The sequence below is a fragment of the Nerophis lumbriciformis genome, linkage group LG17 (genome assembly GCF_033978685.3).
Source record: "Nerophis lumbriciformis linkage group LG17, RoL_Nlum_v2.1, whole genome shotgun sequence".
In the NCBI taxonomy this organism is placed as follows: Eukaryota; Metazoa; Chordata; class Actinopteri; order Syngnathiformes; family Syngnathidae; genus Nerophis; species Nerophis lumbriciformis.
In genome coordinates this window covers 18,367,501-18,390,920 of record NC_084564.2, presented here as the reverse complement: position 1 = coordinate 18,390,920, position 23,420 = coordinate 18,367,501, and the positions used below count along the sequence as shown (strand labels likewise).

The 23,420-nt window shown below is 37.3% G+C and overlaps 1 protein-coding gene across 1 annotated transcript in view; it reads left to right on the top strand.

Annotated features, from left to right (window-relative positions):
* The first annotated feature begins 16,353 nt into the window (after positions 1–16,353).
* Positions 16,354–23,420, top strand: part of dact3b (dishevelled-binding antagonist of beta-catenin 3b) — a 35,334-nt gene continuing 28,267 nt past the window's right edge. The window contains exon 1 of the mRNA XM_061972675.1: positions 16,354–16,793. Within this exon, the coding sequence (XP_061828659.1) occupies positions 16,527–16,793 (267 nt within the window). The 5' untranslated portion in view covers positions 16,354–16,526. The remainder of the gene's footprint in view (positions 16,794–23,420) is intronic.

The following is a 23,420-nucleotide window of genomic DNA, read 5'->3' as shown; positions in this document are numbered from 1 at the left end:
TACGGTAAAAATCCTAATACCACAAGAAAAATATTAATAATCTTCTCGTATTTTTTTTTTTTGTTCTTCACTTTTTAATATTATTACCTACAAATTTTACCTGAAAATGTTTTGGGGGTTTTTCACCAGAAATGTTTTTTTATTTCAGAATAAAATTGTGATAATAAAAGGAAAATCTAAATTTCAGTATAATTAATTTGTAGTATTACAACAATAAAATTGACATCGCTAATATATATATATATATATATATATATATATATATATATATATATATATATATATATATATATGTATGTATATGTATGTGTATATATATATATATATATATATATATATATATATATATATATATATATATATATATATATATATATATATATATATATATACATATATATCTACATACATACATACATATATATGTATATATATATATATATATATATATGTAAACTTTTGAACGGTAGTGTACATATATATATATACACACACATATATACATATGTATGTATATATATATATATACACACATACACATATATAAATACATATATATACGTATTGTATGTATACACATATGTGTGTCTATATAGTAACATATACATATGTGTGTGTATATATATATATATAGTTACAAAAAAGTAATATACATAATATATATATACACACAGTTTATATATATATATGTATATACACAGTATATATATAAATGTATATATGTATACATATATGTATATGTTACTATATAGACACACATATGTGTATACATACAATATGTATATATATGTATTTATATGTGTGTGTGTGTGTATATATATGTATATATGTGTGTGTGTATATATATATATATATATATGTACAGCATGTATATATGTATATGTGTATATGTTTATATATATATATATATATATGTGCGAATTGTTTTTAACAATCAGAATAATTCCTTACAAGACTAATGTAATATTAATGAAAACTTTGTCAGTATTACATTTCAAAAATACCCTTTTTAAACCAACTGTAAGGAATAATGACTGCTTTCATTGAGTGCTTTTGATCCATTGCTCCCCCCTTTTAGTTCATAAAAAGTGTCCAGGCTGGTCCGCCACTTTAACACACCAGGTGATCTGGCATCACTATGGCAATGACAGTGTTTGTTCTAACCCATCACAATATTATTTAAGGTCAAATTGTTACATAGCGTTGCTTTACCCGCTTGGGAACAACCACCTCTAATTAGAATCTAAATCGAACGGCTATGTTTAGATATATAATTTTTTTGTAGAAATGTCTATTTCTACATAGGGGTAAATATATACTGTAAGTATATGTTGTGTACAGACACACAATCTTAGGAAATGAATCCAACCTGCGCTGTGCGCAGGCTTTTGACTTGATTGCTGATTTGTGTTTTGTTTTCTCATGGAGACTAAAAGAGGAAAAGTGGCTTTTTGATTCATGTCAAGTAGAGACTGAACGTATGAATAAAAGATACAAAGCTGATCTATGATGTCTGCGTCTATCTCTGCTGTTAGTACGTTAAAACGCTGCACGAGTGCTGCTTGAAATATTCATACGGTGCTGCACTTCCCAATAGGAAGTACAGTACAAGCAGATTTTAAAAAATTCATGTCACAAAGCTTTGTTATTTTGGGGGCTTAGGGGGGGTGTTACTCCAATACAGTGTCTGTGGTCCCCATCGGCCATCTGTTCTATCTCCTTACTTTTAATCTCTAATCTCTTGTACATGACCTCATTTGACTATTTACTCATTTCTAAACACTCAAATATTCATCAGGTTTACATTGTTAGACTCACACGCTTTAAGCCGTTTTTTAGTCTAGTTTCACCGAGCATAAGTTAATGCTGCAAAATGATGCCGAATATATATACATATATAATATATATATATATGTGTATATATACATGTACACATATGTGTGTGTATATATGTGTATATATATAATGTATATATATATATATATATATATATATATATATACAATATACTTATCACAGCAGTTCCATATTTTAAAGTATAGAGGAATGTAGTTAATCGTAGAACTGGCACTCAAATCGTATTAAAAAGTATTGATTTTGAATCGAGAGTTGTTTTGAATCAATCAGTGCAGTCCAAAATACGTATATATGTATATATTTGTATGTATATGTATGTATATATTTGTGTATATATATATGTATATACTGTATATATGTATGTATGTATGTATGTATGTATATATACATATGTGTATATATATATATATATATATATATATATATATATATATATATATATATATATATATATATATATATATATATATAATGTATGTATATATACATATGTGTATATACATATATATGTATGTATGTATATATACATATGTGTATATATATATATTTAGGGCAGCACGGTGATAGAGGGGTTAGTGCATCTGCCTCACAATACGAAGGTCCTGAGTAGTCTTGGGTTCAATCCCGGGCTCGGGATCTTTCTGTGTGGAGTTTGCATGTTCTCCCAGTGACTGCGTGGGTTCCTTCCGGGTACTCCGGCTTCCTCCCACCTCCAAAGACATGCACCTGGGGATAAGTTGATTGGCAACACTAAATTGTCCCTAGTGTGTGAATGTGAGTGTGAATGTTGTCTGTCTATCTGTGTTGGCCCTGCGATGAGGTGGCGACTTGTCCAGGGTGTACCCCGCCTTCCGCCCGATTGTAGCTGAGATAGGCTCCAGCGCCCCCCGCGACCCCAAAGGGAATAAGCGGTAGAAAATGGATGGATGGATGTATATATACATATATGTATATGTATATATACATGTGTGTATATATATGTATGTATGTATGTACATACATATATTATATGTATATATATATATATATATTATATGTATATATATATATATATATTATATGTATATATATATATATATTATATATATATATATATATTATATGTATATATATATATATATTATATGTATATATATATATATATTATATGTATATATATATGTATGTATATATATATATATATATACATGTATATATATGTATATATGTATTTGTATGTATAAGTGTATATGTATATATTTGTATGTATATATATATATATATAAATATATAGATATATATGTGTGTATACTGTGTATATATATGTATGTATGTACATGTATATGTATATATTTGCATATATATATGTATATACTGTATATATGTATGTATGTAAATATAAATGTATATATACATATATATATGTATGTATGTATGTATATATGTACATGTATGTATGTATATATGTATACGTATATATTTGTGTGTATATGTATATATTTGTGTGTATATGTATATATTTGCATATACTGTATATATGTATGTATGTATATATGTACATGTATGTATGTATGTATATATGTATATGTATATATTTGTGTGTATATGTATATATTTGCATATACTGTATATATGTATGTATGTATATATATATATGTATGTATGTGTATATATTTATGTATATGTATGTATGTATATATGTATGTATGTATATGTATGTATATATCTATATATACATATATACTGTACCTATATTTATACGTAAATATACATATGTGTGTGCGCGTGTGCGTGTACATACACAATGGAATCTCAATTTACAAAGGCCTCTATTTGCAACATTTTTTCGGTTTACAAAGCTTTCATCTCGCCAAATATGCCTCTGTGTGCAAACCATGTCTCGGCATACAATCGCTTCATTCATTCACTCATTTTGCATGCCGCTTGAATCCATCGGGGGCTGCCCTTTTGATGACATCCCTTCCTGTACACACGGACGCGGGCATTTTGAAGGACTAGCACGGAAAAACAATCTAAGGCATGCTGTGGGTGTTTGAAAAGTGTAAAAAGAGGACGGTATTCACCGTGTGGTGCGGCGTGGAGAGCAGTGACTAATGGTGCGTTCAATTTAACCTCGGAAGTTGGAAGTCGGGGCTGAGAATTACGCCACAGCCGAGTTGTGAGCGTTCCAGTTACGAGGTCGGAAATCAAGATGGCCACTAAGCTATTTTTCTGAATACAAACCACTTAAAGGAAAATATGGACTGTTTCTAGAACCTTTAAACACGGTGGATGAATAGGAAAGACAAAAGCTATAGCTAGCAATGTAGAAGGTAAATACCACATGAAATAAATTTAGTTTACGGTGACGTTACCATATAAAAAAACGTACAACAATTGCATATGGCTGATTTAATACAACAAAAACTAATCAGAAGTGCTAATAACGGATATTATAGAAGCGGATATCATTGTTTACATCCATGGCAGCCATCTTTGAAACAAACTCTGGGGTTGTGAGAATAAAATCTGACCTTGAGGGGCATTCCAGGTGAAATTCCGGCGAGGAACTTGGAAATTTCGACTTCCCAGTAGAAATGGAACACACCATGAGGTCATCCCATAGTGTTCAACAAATCCCACAAATTTTCACACACACAAGGTCAACAATAACCAAAGCTTCTAATCCGTTACTAGTAGAGATGTCCGATAATATCGGCCGATAAATGCTTTAAAATGTAATATCGGAAATTATCGGTATCGGTTTCAAAAAGTAAAATGTATGACTTTTTAAAACGCCGCTGTACGGGGTGGTACACGGACGTAGGGAGGAGTTCAGAGCGCCATAAAGGCACTGCCTTTGCGTGCCGGCCCAATCACATTATATCTTTTCTTTTCACACACACAAGTGAATGCAAGGCATTATTGGTCAACAGCCAAACAGGTCAGACTGAGTGTGGCCGTATAAACAAGTTTAACACCGTTACAAATATGCGCCACACTGTGAACCCACACGAAACAAGAATGACAAACACATTTCGGGAGAAAATCAGCACCGTAACACAACATAAACACAACAGAACAAATACCCAGAACCCCTTGCAGCACTAACTCTTCCGTGACGCTACAATATGCACCCCCCGCTACCCCCTACTCCCCCAACCCCGCCCACCTCAACCTCCTCATGCTCTCTCAGGGAGCGCATGTCCCAAATTCCAAGCTGCTGTTTTGAGGCATGTTAAAGAAAAAATAATGCACTTTGTGACTTCAATAATAAATATGGCAGTGCCATGTTGGCATTTTTTTTCCATAACTTGAGTTGATTTATTTTGGAAAACCTTGTTGCATTGTTTAATGCATCCAGCGGGGCATCACAACAAAATTAGGCATAATAATGTGTTAATTCCACGACAGTATATACCGGTATCGGTTGATATCGGAGTCGGTAATCAAGAGTTGGACAATATTGGGATATCGGCAAAAAAGCCATTATCGGACATCTGTAGTTACTAGCACATCTATTTTTTGTCGCACTATATCAGCCATATGTATTGTTGACCGTTTGTATATGCTAATGTTACTTTCGTGCAAATTAATTTTCATTTTCACGTGTTTTGTACGTTCTACATTGCTAGCGATAGCGCCTTTGTGTTTCCTCTTCATCCACAACCCAAAGGTTGCAGTAGGAGTGCATCTTTTTCTATAATTCGTTTGTATTCAGAATAACTTTCGTGGATGTGGCCATCTTTATTTATGACCTCGTAACTGGAACGCTCATTACTCTGCTGGGACATCATTCCCAGCTCTTACTTCCAACTTCCGAGTTTAATGGAACGCATCATAAGCCAAGCTAGCAGGAAGTTGGCCAAACTAGCAGGAAGTTGGCTAAACTAGCAGGAAGTTGGCCAAGCTAGCAGGAAGTTGGCCAAGCTAGCAGGAAGTTGGCCAAGCTAGCAGGAAGTTGACCAAGCTAGCAGAGAGTTAGCCTGGCTACTAGGAAGTCAGCAAAGCTAGCAGAAAGTTTGGAAAACTACCAACAAGTTAGCCAAGCTACCAAGCGGTTAACTAGGCTACTAGGAGGTTAGCCAAGCTACCAAAAAGTTATAGATAGTCTACCAGTAAGTTAGCCAGGATGCCAGAGAGTTAGCCAAGCTACCAGGAAGTTGGCCAAGCTAGCAGGAAGTTGGCCAAGCTACCAGGAAGTTGACCAAGCTAGCAGGAAGTTGTCCAAGCTACCAAGCGGTTAACTAGGCTACTAGAAGGTTAGCCAAGCTACCAAAAAGTTAGATAGTCTACCAGTAAGTTAGCCAGGATGCCAGAGAGTTAGCCAAGCTACCAGGAAGTTGGCCAAGCTAGCAGGAAGTTGGCCAAGCTACCAGGAAGTTGACCAAGCTAGCAGGAAGTTGTCCAAGCTACCAAGCGGTTAACTAGGCTACTAGAAGGTTAGCCAAGCTACCAAAAAGTTAGATAGTCTACCAGTAAGTTAGCCAGGATGCCAGAGAGTTAGCCAAGCTACCAGGAAGTTGGCCAAGCTAGCAGGAAGTTGGCCAAGCTACCAGGAAGTTGACCAAGCTAGCAGGAAGTTGGCCAAGCTAGCAGGAAGTTGGCCAAGCTAGCAGAGAGTTAGCCTGGCTACTAGGAAGTCAGCAAAGCTAGCAGAAAGTTTGGAAAACTACCAACAAGTTAGCCAAGCTACCAAGCGGTTAACTAGGCTACTAGGAGGTTAGCCAAGCTACCAAAAAGTTAGATAGTCTACCAGTAAGTTAGCCAGGATGCCAGAGAGTTAGCCAAGCTACCAGGAAGTTGGCCAAGCTAGCGGGAAGTTGGCCAAGCTAGCAGGAAGTTGGCCAAGCTACCAGGAAGTTGACCAAGCTAGCAGGAAGTTGTCCAAGCTACCAAGCGGTTAACTAGGCTACTAGAAGGTTAGCCAAGCTACCAAAAAGTTAGATAATCTACCAGTAAGTTAGCCAGGATGCCAGAGAGTTAGCCAAGCTACCAGGAAGTTGGCCAAGCTAGCAGGAAGTTGGCCAGGCTACCAGGAAGTTGACCAAGCTAGCAGGAAGTTGTCCAAGCTACCAAGCGGTTAACTAGGCTACTAGAATGTTAGCCAAGCTACCAAAAAGTTAGATAGTCTACCAGTAAGTTAGCCAGGATGCCAGAGAGTTAGCCAAGCTGCCAGGAAGTTGGCCAAGCTAGCAGGAAGTTGGCCAAGCTACCAGGAAGTTGACCAAGCTAGCAGGAAGTTGGCCAAGCTAGCAGGAAGTTGGCCAAGCTAGCAGAGAGTTAGCCTGGCTACTAGGAAGTCAGCAAAGCTACCAGAAAGTTTGGAAAACTACCAACAAGTTAGCCAAGCTACCAAGCGGTTAACTAGGCTACTATCCTTGGAGGTTAGCCAAGCTACCAAAAAGTTAAGATAGTCTACCAGTAAGTTAGCCAGGATGCCAGAGAGTTAGCCAAGCTACCAGGAAGTTAGAAAAGCTACCAGGAAGTTAGCCAAGATGCCAGGATGTTAGCTTGGCTACTACCAAGTTAACCAAGCTACCAAATAGTTAGCCCAACTACCAGGAAGTTAGCCAGGCTAACACAGACTGTCTAAGCCCTGAGGAAAATCCCGTCTTTCAGGACATGGCCAAGATGTCCAGAAAAAAGTTGGTGGAATGAAAAGGTAATTTATTTATTTTTATCTTTGTAAATATTTGGCCGTAATATTTTAAAATATCGTACAGCAATCATTAGCGTAGCTGTGACCAGGGGCCATATCATAGATGACTTAGGGTGACCATATTGTGAAATCCCAAAAAGAGGACACATATATGCGTGCCAAGGCGGGCAGCTCGCCAAGGCCGGGACTAGGTGAAAATTTGCCAATGATACTCGAACTTGCTTTATAAATAATATATTTATTTAAATAAAGCATTTTTTCTCCTCTGTTGACAGCAGTGTTGGCGCTAGGATTTTTCAAAATGGGGTCCCAGGGACCCATCAATTCATAAAAATGGGGTCCCTCAGTAAATTTTTGGGGCCCCACTTTTTTGTAAGCATTTTGAAAAAAAAAAGATAAATGTATGCATTATCCTGTTATATCTCACATTCTATATTGTGTTTTGGAAAAAGGTTGTCATAAACGTTAATTAATTCATAAAAAAAAGAATAAAAAAAGAAAACAAATTTGTATACATAAATGATAAATGATAAATGGGTTGTACTTGTATAGCGCTTTTCTACCTTCAAGGTACTCAAAGCGCTTTGACACTACTTCCACATTTACCCATTCACACACACATTCACACACTGATGGAGGGAGCTGCCATGCAAGGCGCTAACCAGCACCCATCAGGAGCAAGGGTGAAGTGTCTTGCTCAGGACACAACGGACATGACGAGGTTGGTACTAGGTGGGGATTGAACCAGGGACCCTCGGGTCGCGCACGGCCACTCTTCCACTCCGTTATAAACATTCATTCACTTTCTTCTTTCCTTCATGGATCTGAACTTTACTGCTGCTGGTAGTTTTTTCTATGTTTTTATTTAATAAGTTGTAAGTGTATTTATTTCAGTATAAAAGTGTAAAAAGTGTTTTGCTTCGGTCATGAAATGATGATAATGGTGTGCCAGGGCATACATACATTTTATATTTAACGCTTAAATCTCTGGAGTCTACATCAATTTAAGATCTATTCCTCATTTCAAAATGTTTTAGTTTTTTTTTATTTTGTTTTTTTTGTTTGTTTGTTTTCCGCCCTTTTTTTGTCAAACAAAACTATATTTTTAATGACAAACACAAAATATGCAAAATCTTCCACCAAAAATATTTTTCAAAGTGGAATATTTGATGTGAAGTAATCGGAACCTTGGATAGGTCAATAATTCATAATAACATTGATTTTGATTCAATATTATGTTTTGAGCAATGACAGTTTGAAAGAAAAAAAAAACAGCTTTGTTTTATTAGTCAATATTGCAACTTTTTCTAAGTTACATTTCACCTTTAAGCTTTTTTTATTTCACTTTTGTTATGATTTTGTGTATTTTAATAGTATTTTTAGAATGTGCCGTCGGCCTTTAAAACATTAGCTGTGGGCCGCAAATGGCTTCCGGGGCACACTTTTGACACCCCTGCTATAGATAATAAAAGATTAAATTTGATAAATCTATGGATAAAAAGCAGAGCCTGGCGACGCATGCGCATTTATCATAACTCTCTCGCTCTCTCTGTCTCTGCCCCTCCCTCACGAATGCTGCTGGTGCACACCTTCACAATTAGTTGTTTTTTTTTAACCCCTTCTTAACCCTGGACGTACATTGAAAATACACGCAACCCTAACTCAAAATGCCGGACATTTGAGGCATTTAAGAAACTCCGCCTGGACAGGCCCGCAAAAGAGGACATGTCCGGGGAAAAGAGGACATGTCCGGGGAAAAGAGGACGTATGGTCAGTCTAAGATGACTTATGTATGCTTCTGATGAAATTGTACCGCAAATGTATTCCTAGCCCCTTCCTGCTCCGTCACTGATAGGACTATAATGGCAGATTTCCCTCGCATTACCCATATCCCCTGTGGCATGCAATGTCCGTGCTGGTGTTGTGAGGCTGTTGTACTGGGTTTGATCCCTGGTCGGAGTTGTGTCAGAATCAATTACAAATTTGTTTTTATTCATGTTAAATTAAATTAAAAAACACTATTAAATTCATGATTTTGTTTTAATACACAACATGGACCAAATTAAATTCGAGTTTGATTAAAAAAGTATGACAATTTCTTCACATAAATAAAGTGTGAAAAATGTTGTAATTGGGGGCCTCCAAATAAAATTCTGCTTAGGGCCCCAATTTAGCCAGGGTTGGCCCTGCAAATTAGCCTGCAGAATTTGCGTGTTTTGGCCAGAAACATACCATTGAGATTCAGCATAATTTTCTAGTCCTTAACATGAGCAGGATAGAGCGTCTCTAAAGGGGAACTACACTTTTGGGGGAATTGTGACTGTTTGAATTTTTTGTGCATTCTAAATAGTAATAAAACTGTGAGTATGAGGCGGCTAACAATGCAAGTATTTGGGATTCATCTAAAAAGCACTCTAAAAACTGCCAACAAGGCTCCATTTACATGTCGTGACCTGCATATTAAGCAACATTGTAACATGTAAGAGCTAACACAGGAGAACTACTTTTCTGGCACAGTTACACCTCGCCTTGCTCACTCCTAGCCACTAGCGAGAAGCCAGCGACTAGCTACTAGCTAGCTTAAGCTGCTAATAACTTTCACATTTGAACCGATACGGTACCAATACCCTGTACCTGCGAATCGATATTGGTCGTTAATGGTACCGATTTTACCAACTTTTGTGTGTCTTAATAAATATAAATTGTTTTTGATTCTAAAATATATTTTGTATTGCAACAATTAAAAATTGAGCTGATTACAATAACTGCTGTCAAGTTCAGGAGTGTCCAAACTACGGCGTGCGGGCAATGTGCGGCTCGCCGCCATCTCCGATTTGTCCCGCGCGATGTGAGTCAAAAAAGGAATCTTGCCACAGGGAGATTTCAATTTTTTTTTTTAAATCTATGTGCTGCCATTGTATGGACAACATGAGGTTTTTAGGCCTATGGCCAATCATCATGAATTTGAGTAATACTGAGTGCAGCATTACTTATATGACCCAATGCAAACAACCTTCCCTAGTCATGGTGCAAAAAAATCAAACCAACAAAAAATGCCAAAAGGCATGGTCACACAAAACAATGTAAACCAACTTGGGGATTTTATAAAAAACATCCATGCAACATAAAAACTAGAGATGTCCTATAATGGCTTTTTTGCCGATATCCGATATTCCGATATTGTCCAACTCTTAATTACCGATTCCGATATCAACCGGTACCGATATATACAGTCGTGGAATTAACACATTATTATGCCTAATTTTGTTGTGATGCCCCGCTGGATGCATTAAACAATGTAACAAGGTTTTCCAAAATAAATCATCTCAAGTTATGGGAAAAAAATGGCAACATGGCACTGCCATATTTATTATTGAAGTCACAAAGTGCATTATTTTTTTTAACATGCCTCAAAACAGCAGCTTGGTATTTGGAGGAGGTTGAGGTGGGCGGAGTTGAGGTGGGGTGAGGGGGTAGCGGGGTGTGTATATTGTAGCGCGTCGGAAGAGTTTGTGCTGCAAGGGGTTCTGGGTATTTGTTGTTTTGTGTTTATGTTGTGTTACGGTGCGGATGTTCTCCCGAAATGTGTTTGTCATTCTTGTTTGGTGTGGTTTCACAGTGTGGCACATATTTGTAACAGTGTTAAAGTTGTTTATACGGCCACCCTCAGTGTGACCTGTATGACTGTTGACCAAGTATGCCTTGCATTTATTTGTGTGTGTGAAAAGCCGTAGATAGTATGTGACTGGGCCGTCACGCAAAGGCAGTGCCTTTAAGGTTTATTGGCGCTCTGTACTTCTCCCTACGTCTGTGTACCACTCTGTACAGCGGCGTTTTAAAAAGTCATGAATTTTACTTTTTGAGACCTATACCGATAATTTCCGATATTACATTTTAAAGCATTTATCGGCCGATAACATCGGCAGTCTGATATTATCAGACATCTCTAATAAAAACCTTCAGAAATACACTCATTTAAATCCATTACAAAGCATACAAAGCACACTTACCCATGTTTGGCACATTTTAGCTGCTTGATATTCCTGATTTAACTTAACTTTATTTAACTTAACTTTAAGTCGGTTGTCACAGAAGTAAACAAGGTCGGTCTCCAACTTTCACATACCCTTAATATCCAATTATATTAATTATTAATTACATGCTTATTATATTAATATATACTATATAAAATGTTATATATATATATATATATATATATATATATATATATATATATATATATATATATATATAATTAGTAATTTACATGCAGTCAGTTTTCGGCGCTCGACCAAATTTTTCTAGCCCAATGCGGCCCCCAAGGCAGAAAGTTTGGACACCTCAAGTCTCGTTGTTTTATCATCACATTTCTGAGTCTCAATTACAGTTGCAAGTCCAACCCACTAGATGGCAGTAGTGTAAAGTTTATGGTGTGTTGGCTAGTCAGTCCAGTCTTTGCTGTCTAGTTTTTGTTGTGCCTTAAAAGGTGTTAATACTGTAAGTATCGTACTCATTACGCACCAGCTGTTTAATTGTAGCCTGCATCTTAGTTGTAGTTTTCATTAAAAAATTGGGAGGGATTGAAAATGCAATGTAAAATTGCTATTGCTAATCAGTAGCAAATACCAGTGTATATTAGCATCAAGCTAGCGCATTTTTTGAAAAGTACCGTTAAATGTCACTGTTGGATTTGAGGTGAATCGGTGCCAGGTAGGACTACAAAAATTACAAGAGAGCACAGTACCGTGGCGGCCATCCAATGGCTCTCAACTTGGCTTTCAACAAATGGAATGCAGCAAAACATCACTAGGAAGCATTTTTTTTACCTGAGTAGTGAGGATTATTCTGAATTTAGCAGCTCATGGTGAGCACAAGTGCTGAAAGATACAGCCATCCCATCCGTCGGCATCCCAGTGAGAGCGACGATGTAAGTCACTGTTTTATGTTCTTAATGGAAATGTTTAGCAAACGTGCTACATGATAACGCTGCAGGCCGATCACCAAGTCTGCCATTAATGGTAGCAAACACACAAATTGATCTCTATGCTGCTTTTGGTGACGGAAGTAGCGTTCGTTGCTACACGCTCTGTGAAATTAGTGTGTCCAGGAAAGAAGTTTTGGTAATACTTAAAATGACCAAACTCACATAAGTAGTACATGTTACTAATGTGCCTGTCATTACATTACATACACAGTTGCAGCATGTATATAAAACATGGTGGGAGGTTTTTAGAGCGCTTTATAGACGGAATAGATTGCATTCCCATTAATTGCTTTGTTATTTGCCTCTTACTAGCGTTTTTTTTTTATAGGACTGCCGATATTATCGGCTGAAAAATGCTTTAAAATTTAAAATCGGAAATTATCGGTATCTGTTTCAAAAAAGTTTTTTTTTTTTTTTTTCTTTTGTCCTGTCCAGCTTCTCAGGCAAATCATATAGTTGTTGTAGATGCCCATATCGGCTGTTCAGATTGAGCCCAGTTTATAATTTCCTGTTATACAGTATGCCAGGCAGTCTTGCCCTAAAGGAGGACTATGTTATTGTTTACTTTATTACTCTAGTATACTCTGGACTGAAGCTGTGTGCCTTCATTGTTTTTGTAGCTGTTGTTTTGAGGCATGTTTAAAAAAGATAAAAAATAATGCACTTTGTAAAAGTCAAAGTTTAGTACTTCCTATAGTTGTAGTGGGTATCAGGATTATCTCAGAGAGAGCATGTCCCAAATTCCAAGCTGCTGTTTTGAGGCGTGTTAAAAAAAAATGCACTTTGTGACTTCAATAATAAATATGGCAGTGTCATGTTGGCACTTTTTTTATTTATTTTGGAAAACCTTGTTACATTGTTTAATGCATCCAGCGGAGCATCACAACAAAATTAGGCATAATAATGTGTGAATTCCACAACTGTATATATCGGTATCGGTTGATATCGGAATCGGTAATTAAGAGTTGGACAATATCAGAATATTGGATATCGGCAAAAAAGCCATAATCGGACATCTCTAGTTTTTTTTTTACTAGAATGCACGGAAAAGGGAAAGACTTGTGTTCTTGTCTCATAAGGATTGTGGATGATCGGCAAAGTTAACACATTCAAACATACGTTTCAGATCCCCTTTAAAGGAGGGATCATCTATAATCCTTATGTAAGGCACATGTTTTTTCTTTTTTCATGCATTCTAATTTGTAAAATACAGCAAGTATTTCCATTCTCCATTTACATCACGTGAGCTGAATATTAACCAAGTATTAACAATGTTGTTGTTATAAGCGCTAATGCAGACAAACTATTTTTGGCACCACTGTGATCACAGAAAGCTAACTTGCTTATGCAGCTATTGACACACAGTACTGAGCTGCTGCTGCTGCATCACCTCTAAGTTGGTAAATCCATCTCACCTGCACAGTAGAGGGCCGTGGCCATAAATCAAGAAGTGACTCAACATTGTCATTCAACTTATACTTGGAAATGGCGCAAGAGACAGGTTTGCAGCACTTTTTTTTTTTTAACCTGCGTGAGGATTATGATTACTTCTTTATTTAAACGAGAAGATATAAACATCCCACCAGTCGGCATCCCAGTGAGAGCAGACATTGTACAGTAAGTGATTGTTCTATCGTGTTCGCAGTTTGTATATCTTTTTTACCATTCGTAGCAATAATGCGGCATGAGGCTTATTTATGATGCAAACGATGTGATTAGTCTGTGAAATGTATGCTTAAAATGCTTAAAATGAGCAAAATACGTAAATATGACATGTTATGAATGTTACTACATAACATATATACTTACAGCATGTTTATACAATATTGATGGAGACTTTTGGATGTTTTTAGAGCGCTTTATATGTAACAGGGTCAATTCCATCCATCCATCCATCTTCCGCTTATCCGAGGTCGGGTCGCGGGTGCAGCAGCCTAAGCAGGGAAGCCCAGACTTTCCTCTCCCCAGCCACTTCGTCCAGCTCGTCCCAGGGGATCCCGAGGCGTTCCCAGGCCCGCCGGGAGACAGTCTTTCCAACGTGTCCTGGGTCTTCCCCGTGGCCTCCTACCGGTCGGACGTGCACTAAACACCTCCCCAGGGAGGCGTTCGGGTGGCATCCTGACCAGATGCTCGAACCACCTCATTTGGCTCCTCTTGATGTGGAGGAGCAGCAGCTTTACTTTGAGCTCCCCCCGGATGGCAGAGCTTCTCACCCTATCTCTAAGGGAGAGCCCCGCCACCCGGCGGAGGAAACTCATTTTGGCCGCTTGTACCCGTGATCTTGTCCTTTCGGTCATAACCCAAAGCTCATGACCATAGGTGAGGATGGGAACGGAGATCGACCGGTAAATTGAGAGCTTTTCCTTCCAGCTCAGCTCCTTCTTCACCACAACGGATCGATACAGCGTCCGCATTACTGAAGACGCCGCTCACGATCCACTCTTCCCTTACTCGTGAACAAGACTCCGAGGTACTTGAACTCCTCCACATGGAGCAGGGTCTCCTCCCCAACCCGGAGATGGCACTCCACCCTTTTCCGGGCAATTATGTCATGTAAATAATGTATTTTATAATGTTTTATTATTGTTATAATTACACAAAATGTGCAAGTTACATGTAAATACCTGAAGATTGTTCGATGTTTTGTCAATGTGGAACCATTGTCTAGTTGTCCCTCCTACTGCAATAATTGCTGTGACACCTGTCTCTATGCGTTGGACACGCCTTCCTACTTCCCTTTCATCCACGATAACGGGAGAGGTAGGCGTCCACGCGACGACAGAAAAAGTGCATTTGTATCGTTAAGAACTTAAGTTCACTTTCTTGTTCTTTATTATTATATTTGTGTAGGGGCTCGACGACGGCAGAAAATTATTGACAACAATTGTATTCCCTGTTTAATCAGGTATGTTTTTAATTTCACTGTTGTACGTAACTCGCCCTTTCGTCCACGATAACGGGAGAGGGGCTCGACGATGGCAGAAAATTATTGACAAAAATTGTATTCTCTGTATAATCAGTCAGGAAAGTGCAGCTGAGCAGCAACCCATTCAATTCACAACGCAGAGGAAAAGACCACCGGTTACATATAGGCGGAATAGAGCGACTCACATTGGCTCCGTTGTTAGCTGACTTTTGCTAGTGTTTATTTACGAGTTAGAATGCATAAAAAAAGAAAGACGTGTTCTTGTCTTACATAAGAATTGTGAATAATAAGCGGAATTTTTTTTTTTTTTAAAGGTAACATAGGCGGAATAGAGCGACTCACATTGGCTTCATTGTTAGCTGACTTTTGTTAGTGTTTATTTACGAGTTAGAATGCATAAAAAAAGAAAGACATATGTTCTTGTCTTACATAAGGATTGTGCATGATAGGCACATTTTTTTTTTTTATAAAGCGCAGTTCCCTTTTAAGTTTTGTAATGGCCACAGTTTGACTTTGGAACAGATTATTTCCATTGTAAGGGGGATTATAGCAAATTTAGAGTGGAATTGTTTTAAGAAATGTCTTATGAACGTGCAGAGAAGCTTCCAGATGCAAACAATTAAAGACAGCAGTGAAGGATGTGACCTATTTAGTTTAGTTGAATCCAGGTGCTGACTTTTATTTGCACATTTAGTCTGCTTGTGTCTTTTTTTATTTTGTCCTGCAGCCTTATCTGTTTTTCTTTTTCTTTTTTTTTTACAGAGTGAGCCCTCCCCCTCAAGTATTCCACTCTCTCCCCCCCATCAGTGAGGGAGATGGGTGAGGTCGCAGTGTCTGGAATGAATCAAGAGGGGGATGGGAGGGCCAGACACCCCCATCCGCTTCTTGCGGTCCAATCCTGGCCGAGGTGGGCTGCGCTCCGGCCGGTCTGAAAGCCTGTCTCAGTGCGTGGAGCGTGGCGGAGGGCGGGGCTCCTTGGCACCGTTTGACAGCTGCAAAAATAGAAAATGTATCGCTGGTGATGAGGGGAAGCATGCCGCTCCAAGCTTCAACACATCGTTTAGATTAAAAAAAAAAACGCTCATTTTTTTTAGCCAATAAATAAATAAAAATAGTGGATGTTGCCTTCCACCAGGAGCATGCACCGCGCCTTCTCCTTCCCGGTGACGGTGGAGCGCAGCCGGACGAAAGAGCGCCTGGAGGCCAGTCTGGCCGGCCTGTGTGAGCTGGAGCTCCGCAAGCAGCGACAGGAAGGTCTGGTGCTCGGGGCGCTGGCTCTGGGGGACCCTCGGCCCAAACAGCAGCAGGAGCCCCCCGCCTCAGGAGGGGATGCGTCCTGGTTCAGCAGCTGGGGTCAAGAAAACCTGACACTAAGGCGCCAGCTGGTAACAACTTTGATTTATTTCTTCTTTCTTTTCTTCCTAAACACTTTTGCATATGTGCTTTAAAAAAAAAAGAAAAAAAAAAGCTGCTTAATCCGCTTGGCTACTTTTTGCCTTTTGTGCAGAAGTGACCCTTTTCTGGAAAAAAAAAAAAAAAAGTTACTCAAGTTGATTAATAGGCTCTCTGTTGGGTTTATGCCTGTGGGCGAGCAGATCAGGCATTGCAGCCGTTTGGAGAACCAGAGCGACCATTTAATGGCCCATTGTTCCCGCTCATCATGCACTTTTGTTCCTTTTTACTGCCTTACAAGCTCGCACTTATTGCAGCTTTCTCCACGTCATAAACACATCAGTGATTCCTTTATTAAGTGCTCTTCATGTCACGACAATATTGATTAGGTGTTTTTTTTTAAGTAGAGGAGACACCAAAGTTTACAGCAGCAAAGCGAGCGAGCAGGAACTTGAACGCACCACGCAGCATCACTTTTTACTGTACATACTGTAGCCTCGGAATTGTATATTTAATTGTTCGTTGCTCGTGCGTGACAAAGGGGATTGGAAATTGCAACAACAAAAATAAGTATTTAATATAAAAATAAATACGATAAATTAAATAAACCGCCTCCCTCTGTCCTCCTCCCCCCTCAAGCAGGAGGTCCTAACAATAGATGCATGTGGACCAGAATACTAATGATGCCTGGTGGCCTTGAACACGGCTCACTGGCCACAACATTAGGTACACATGTCTGCCAATAGGCACGATGTTTGGACTCTGGCCAAAATGGAATCATTAGAATGTTCTCAGAGGACATATTGATATGCATCTCAACATCTCCATCTTTAATGTTAATATATTTTGTGTATGATAATGTTCTCGTTAAAGGGTGTAGTTCACCTCCTTCACCACTAGTTGGAGCCACCGCTAGACTCCAATTCGTATTGAGTGCATCTTCGCGTAAACTTGATGCACTTATTTTCCCCTTATAAATCCTTTATTGATTTTAAAGACAATGGTTTAACTGCCATGCAAGTGTAAAAAGAAGGTAACCATTATTGTTAGAATAGCGCAGTGCTTCTCAATTATTTTCTGTTACGGCCCACCTCGGAAAAAATATTTTTTCGCGCCTCCTCCCACTCTCTGCCGCAACTATAAATAGCAGAGGTGGGACCAAGTCATTGTTTTGCAAGTCACAAGTAAGTCTCAAGTCTTTGCCCTCAAGTCCGAGTCAAGTCCCGAGTCAAGACAGGCAAGCCCCGAGTCAAGTCCAAAGTCAAGACTGGAAAGTCTCAAGTCAAGTCCTAAGTCCTGCATTTTGAGTTTCGAGTCCTTTCAAGTCCTTTTAACCACAGACTAATATATTAACACAGATTGTGTATGCTTTTCAAACGCTGTATTTATTTATTAAAACAAGTGCATTTTAAATTGCAGGAAAGAAAATTGTGCTGACATTGCACTTTATAATAGCACTATTAACCAGTCATTTTAAACATTTAACTCATTCCTTTACAGAACAAACACATTGAAAAATAAAGTGCAAATGTACTTATTTGTACAAAAGTGTTAACATTGAAAAAACATGACATATACGTGAACATAACAAAAAAGTTGTACTTTTTATATGTCAGGGCCCTATGCTGCATTGCATTTGCAAAAGACCAAATTAGCCAAGAGTCTGTCAGTCATTTGTGCACGATGGGGGCGTAGTATGATGCCACCATGGCTGAAAACTCGCTCCACTGGAGCACTGGAGGCAGGCACTGCCAAGACTCTCATGGCCACTCGGAACAGTGAAGGAAGAGTCTTCATGTTCAATGCCCAGAACAAAAGGGGGGAGAGAGTTGTTTTGGGTTGGTGCACTACTTGTAAGTGTATCTTGTGTTTTTTATGTTGATTTAATTAAAAAAAGAAAAGAAAAAAAAAGTATTTCTTGTGCGGCCCGATACCAATCGATCCACGGACCAGTACCGGGCCGCGGCCCGGTGGTTGGAGACCACTGAGGTAAACAACCAACAGTATGTCAGAAAGCTAGCTAAAACGGTACACATATTCATAATATAGTATACATTTTAACTGACCTTTATTTGACTATTTTTGTCTTTTTTTAGGTGGCTAAAATACGCGGTGCTGCTGACCGCCGTCTAACGTTACGTGTGATATATTGACTAACGTAACCCTGCTTAAAAAAAATCACTGAACAAAAAGTATGAATAAGGTAGTGAACTGCAACAGATTCCCGTGTTTGCAATAACGTTATAACGTTAGCAGTGAGTTTACAGCCTCACTGATTTAACTACACAGCAAATAAAAGTCACGTTACTTAGCCAATAAACGTTATCTTACATTCAAAACTTACCGTTCTTTGTGCAACTTCAAATGCCGGACGAAGTTGGAAGTTGTTGCCTCTCCATCAGTAATTTTCGAACCGCATGTGTTGCATACTGCAAACCGTTTTGTGTTGACCACCTCGTAATTTTTATACCCAAACAAAATTATTTTAGGTATCATTTTTTGTTCACTGGCGTGTGGTTTGGACATTTCTTCTTCGTTGGTTGTCCTGCAATTTGATTGGATGAATGCTGTGTGATGAAAACAAAGTAGATCTAATTTGATTGGCTGTTGTACTGAGACCACACCAGCTGACACACGCAACGCTGATAGACAAGTACACAATGAAAAATACGGAGCGCTCCCGAATAACTTTTTCATCTTTGGGTTTTGGGGAAAGTAGCAAGTCATGTCAAGTCATGTCAATTCAAAAGGCTCAAGTCCAAGTGAAGTCACAAGTCATTGATGTTAAAGTCTAAGTCGAGTTGCAAGTCTTTTTACATTTTGTCAAGTCGAGTCTAAAGTCATCAAATTCATGACTCGAGTCTGACTCGAGTCCAAGTCATGTGACTCGAGTCCACACCTCTGATAAATAGTATCATTTGTCTTTAAAAAAATGTATAAGTACGCCTCTGCATAACATTGTATCTTTATAAACATTAAAGAAAACAAAAAAAGAAAGTAATATAGATCAACTTACAACAAAGAATAACATAATAAAAACTATTTTATTTCTGTTACAGCCCATCTCGAAAAAAAATATTTTTTTGTGCCTCCTCCCACTCTCTGCCGCAACTATGAATAGTATCATTTGTCTATAAAATTGTTATAAGTACGCCTCTGCACAAATTGTATCTTTATAAACATTAAAGAAAACAAAAAAAGAAAGTAATATAGATCAACTTACTACAAAGAATAACATAATAAAAACTGTTTTAGTCTGTAACAGAAAAGATTCAAAACTGCATTAATTTGCCTGGGGATTTTTTTTAATCCTTATTCATAATATAAACATGTTTTGATCGACTTGATCTATTTGATACTCCATCCATCCATCCATCCGTTTTTTACCGCTTGTCCCTTTTGGGGTCGTTGGGGTGCTGGAGCCTATCCCAGCTACATACTGGCGGAAGGCGGGATACACCCTGGACAAGTTGCCCCTTACTGAAAAATACAATTAAATATACTCAATAAATTCACATTGATCAACATTATTAACTCAGGAGTACATTATTTTAAACTTTTACAACTACAAAACAAAAATTTATAAAACATTTTGTGATGATATTGTCACATAAGAATAAGCTAAATAGTTTACTATGAACATGTAGAAAAGAATATTACTGACAATTATTAGACAAACGAAAACAACATGAGAGCAACATGGGCATCCAAAATAGTAACATTTAAAATGATGCTAAAAATTACAACATGAACATAGTTGAACACTTGAATAACTACTTTGTAAATACTGGAATCAATCTGGAATAAATCATTCCAGATGCATATGATGGATCAGCTGATGACTTGAATGAAACCAAAATCTCAACTCAATGTTCCTCAACTATGTGACAAAATTGTAAAAAAAAATGCCAATCCACAACTTTAACTGACTTTCACAAAAAAGTTATGGAAACGATAAAATAAGTTATTTAAAAAAATCCAAAACCTTTAGCCTATATCCGTAAGCTATCATTTCAAACAGGCAATTCCCAAACAAAATGAAAATAACAGTTGTACCGATCTAAAAGACTGGAGAAAAACACCAATTTACAAACCACAGACCTGTTTCTTCACTGCCACAATTTAGAATAGAATAGAAAGTACTTTATTGATCCCTGGGGGAAATTCAGCACCACAGTTCGCTCACAATAAACAAACACTTAAGTATTTTTTAGATGTGAATAATATAAATACAGTCTATTATACAGCATTATTCACATGTGAATAATATAAATACAGTCTATTATACAGCATTATTCACATGTGAAAAATATAAATAAAGTCTATTATACAGCATTATTCACATGTGAATAATATAAATACAGTCTATTATACATTCAAGTACAGTCAAAAAGGAACATATGCATTTAGTAAAATTATTGAAAAATTCTTTAATAACAGAACATAAGTGAAACACTCACTGAGAACCAATACGGATACAGAGCTAACATTTCAACATCGATGGCATTAATGGCAATTGCAGAGGAAATTACCAATGCAATAGATTGTAAACAGTGTGTAACAGCAATATTTATGGATCTAATAGAAACATAAGACATAATTAATCATATCTTAATTTATACATTTGATCGATATGGAATCATAGGACTGGTTTTGAGCTTGGTAAAAAGCTACTTAACCAACAGGAAGCAATACGTGTAGCTAGGTGAAAAAATGTCAACAGAACTAAACATATCTTGTGGCGTACCCCAGGGATTGATACTGGCACCAAAATTATTAAATCTCTATAAAAACGACATCTGTAAAGTTACTATGGACTTAAAGTTAGTATTGTTTGCGGACAGCGCAACTGCGCTTTGTTCAGGAGAGAACACACAGAAACTAGTACAAATAATAAGAGAAGAAATTAACAAATTAAAGAGATGGTTTGACAAAAACAGACTTTGAATCTCAGTAAAACTCAAATAATAATAATTTGGTGACGGTAGAAGAGAAAGTCAAACACAAATAGACGGAGTAGACATTGAAAGAGAGAAAGAACTCAGATTTTGTGGTGAATTCATGATAAAATTATCTGGACATCTCATATAAAAATATACAACATAAAGTGGCAATAAATATTTCTATAATGAATAACGATAAAGATGTATTGCAAAAAAAATCACTTCTTATTCTATACTGCTGTTACAAAAAAGATCAGTTAGCATAATACGTAATGTAGGTTATGGAGAACATAAAAACACTTTATTTATTGAATCTAAAATAATGATATAGTACATTTTCAAACAGCTAAAAGTATGTGCAAAGCAAACTATAACCTGCGAGCCAAGAATGTACTACAATTCTTCTCAACAAAAGAGGTGTAATAAAACCTTAGAGAAAAATCGAATTTAAAACATTTGTATGCACGTACAATACTTAAGACCTTTATCATATCAGTGTGTGGAATTCAATTATGGAATGGATTAAGCAAAGAAATCAAACAATGTAGTAATATGACCCAGTTTAAGTGGCTGTTCAAAGTACAAATGTTTAGAAAGTACAAGGAAGAATAATCTTGATAAACCTCTTGAACTTTGTTGGAAAAGAGACATTGATCATATCATTATGTGAATCATGACTGACTTAACTATTAAAAGAACTGTTGTATTTCATTGATGTAAATTGTGTTACAAGATGAGAACATGAGGTGAACAAATGTGGTAACAATTGCTACGAATTGGAAAAGGCTCAGGATTAAATGTTGTAAAGAGAAATTAATATATGTTAATTATATGATGTATAATATGTTATCTGTTTTTATGTTCGAAATAAACTTAAACTGTAACAACCATAACCATAACTATACTTTTTTTAAATCAAAATGTGGAAGTCACATTATTGGCTACAATGAGCACATTTTGTAGTGCACAGCTTTTCAGAGCGGGGTTTGAAGCATGATACTGATAAAGTACCATATTTATCGGACTATAAAGCGCAACAGTATATAAGCCGCACCCACTAAATTTTAGAAGCAAACTATAGTTTTCCGTACATTAGCCACACCGGACTATAAGACACAGATATATACGTTACGAAATGAGTTATTTACACAGTAATATTCTGTAAATGTTTATTTACATACCTTAATTGTTACCAAACGGTGCCTGTAACATGGCAGTAAAACAGCTGCTCAAACAAAACAGAAGTTATCGTCATGGACCCACTTGCTGTGGAAGCAAGCTCTCCAATCAGCTAAACAGACTCAATAACTCCCCGGTGACGTCTTAGTGGGTTTAATGAGGAATTTGTAAAACTCAAACAATATGAAAAGAATGCCGTTGTAAGTTTATATTACTAACACAGACACTCGTAAACTTGTTAGCATATTAGCTCATGCTAACGACGCTAGCGTCTTTACATTACAATAGCACATACAAATATGCATGAAAACACTCCTACAGACATCACACATGGGACGGTTTAGAAACGTTATGAGTAGAAATGTTATGGACGATAAGAAGACGGAACGGCACTTATACTTGCAGTTGTTGAAAGCATTAAATGGAAGGACACTGCAGCAAGTGAGCAAATTCCTCCAAAAGATGGCGCCGTAGCACAAACACTAAAACACACTTTTA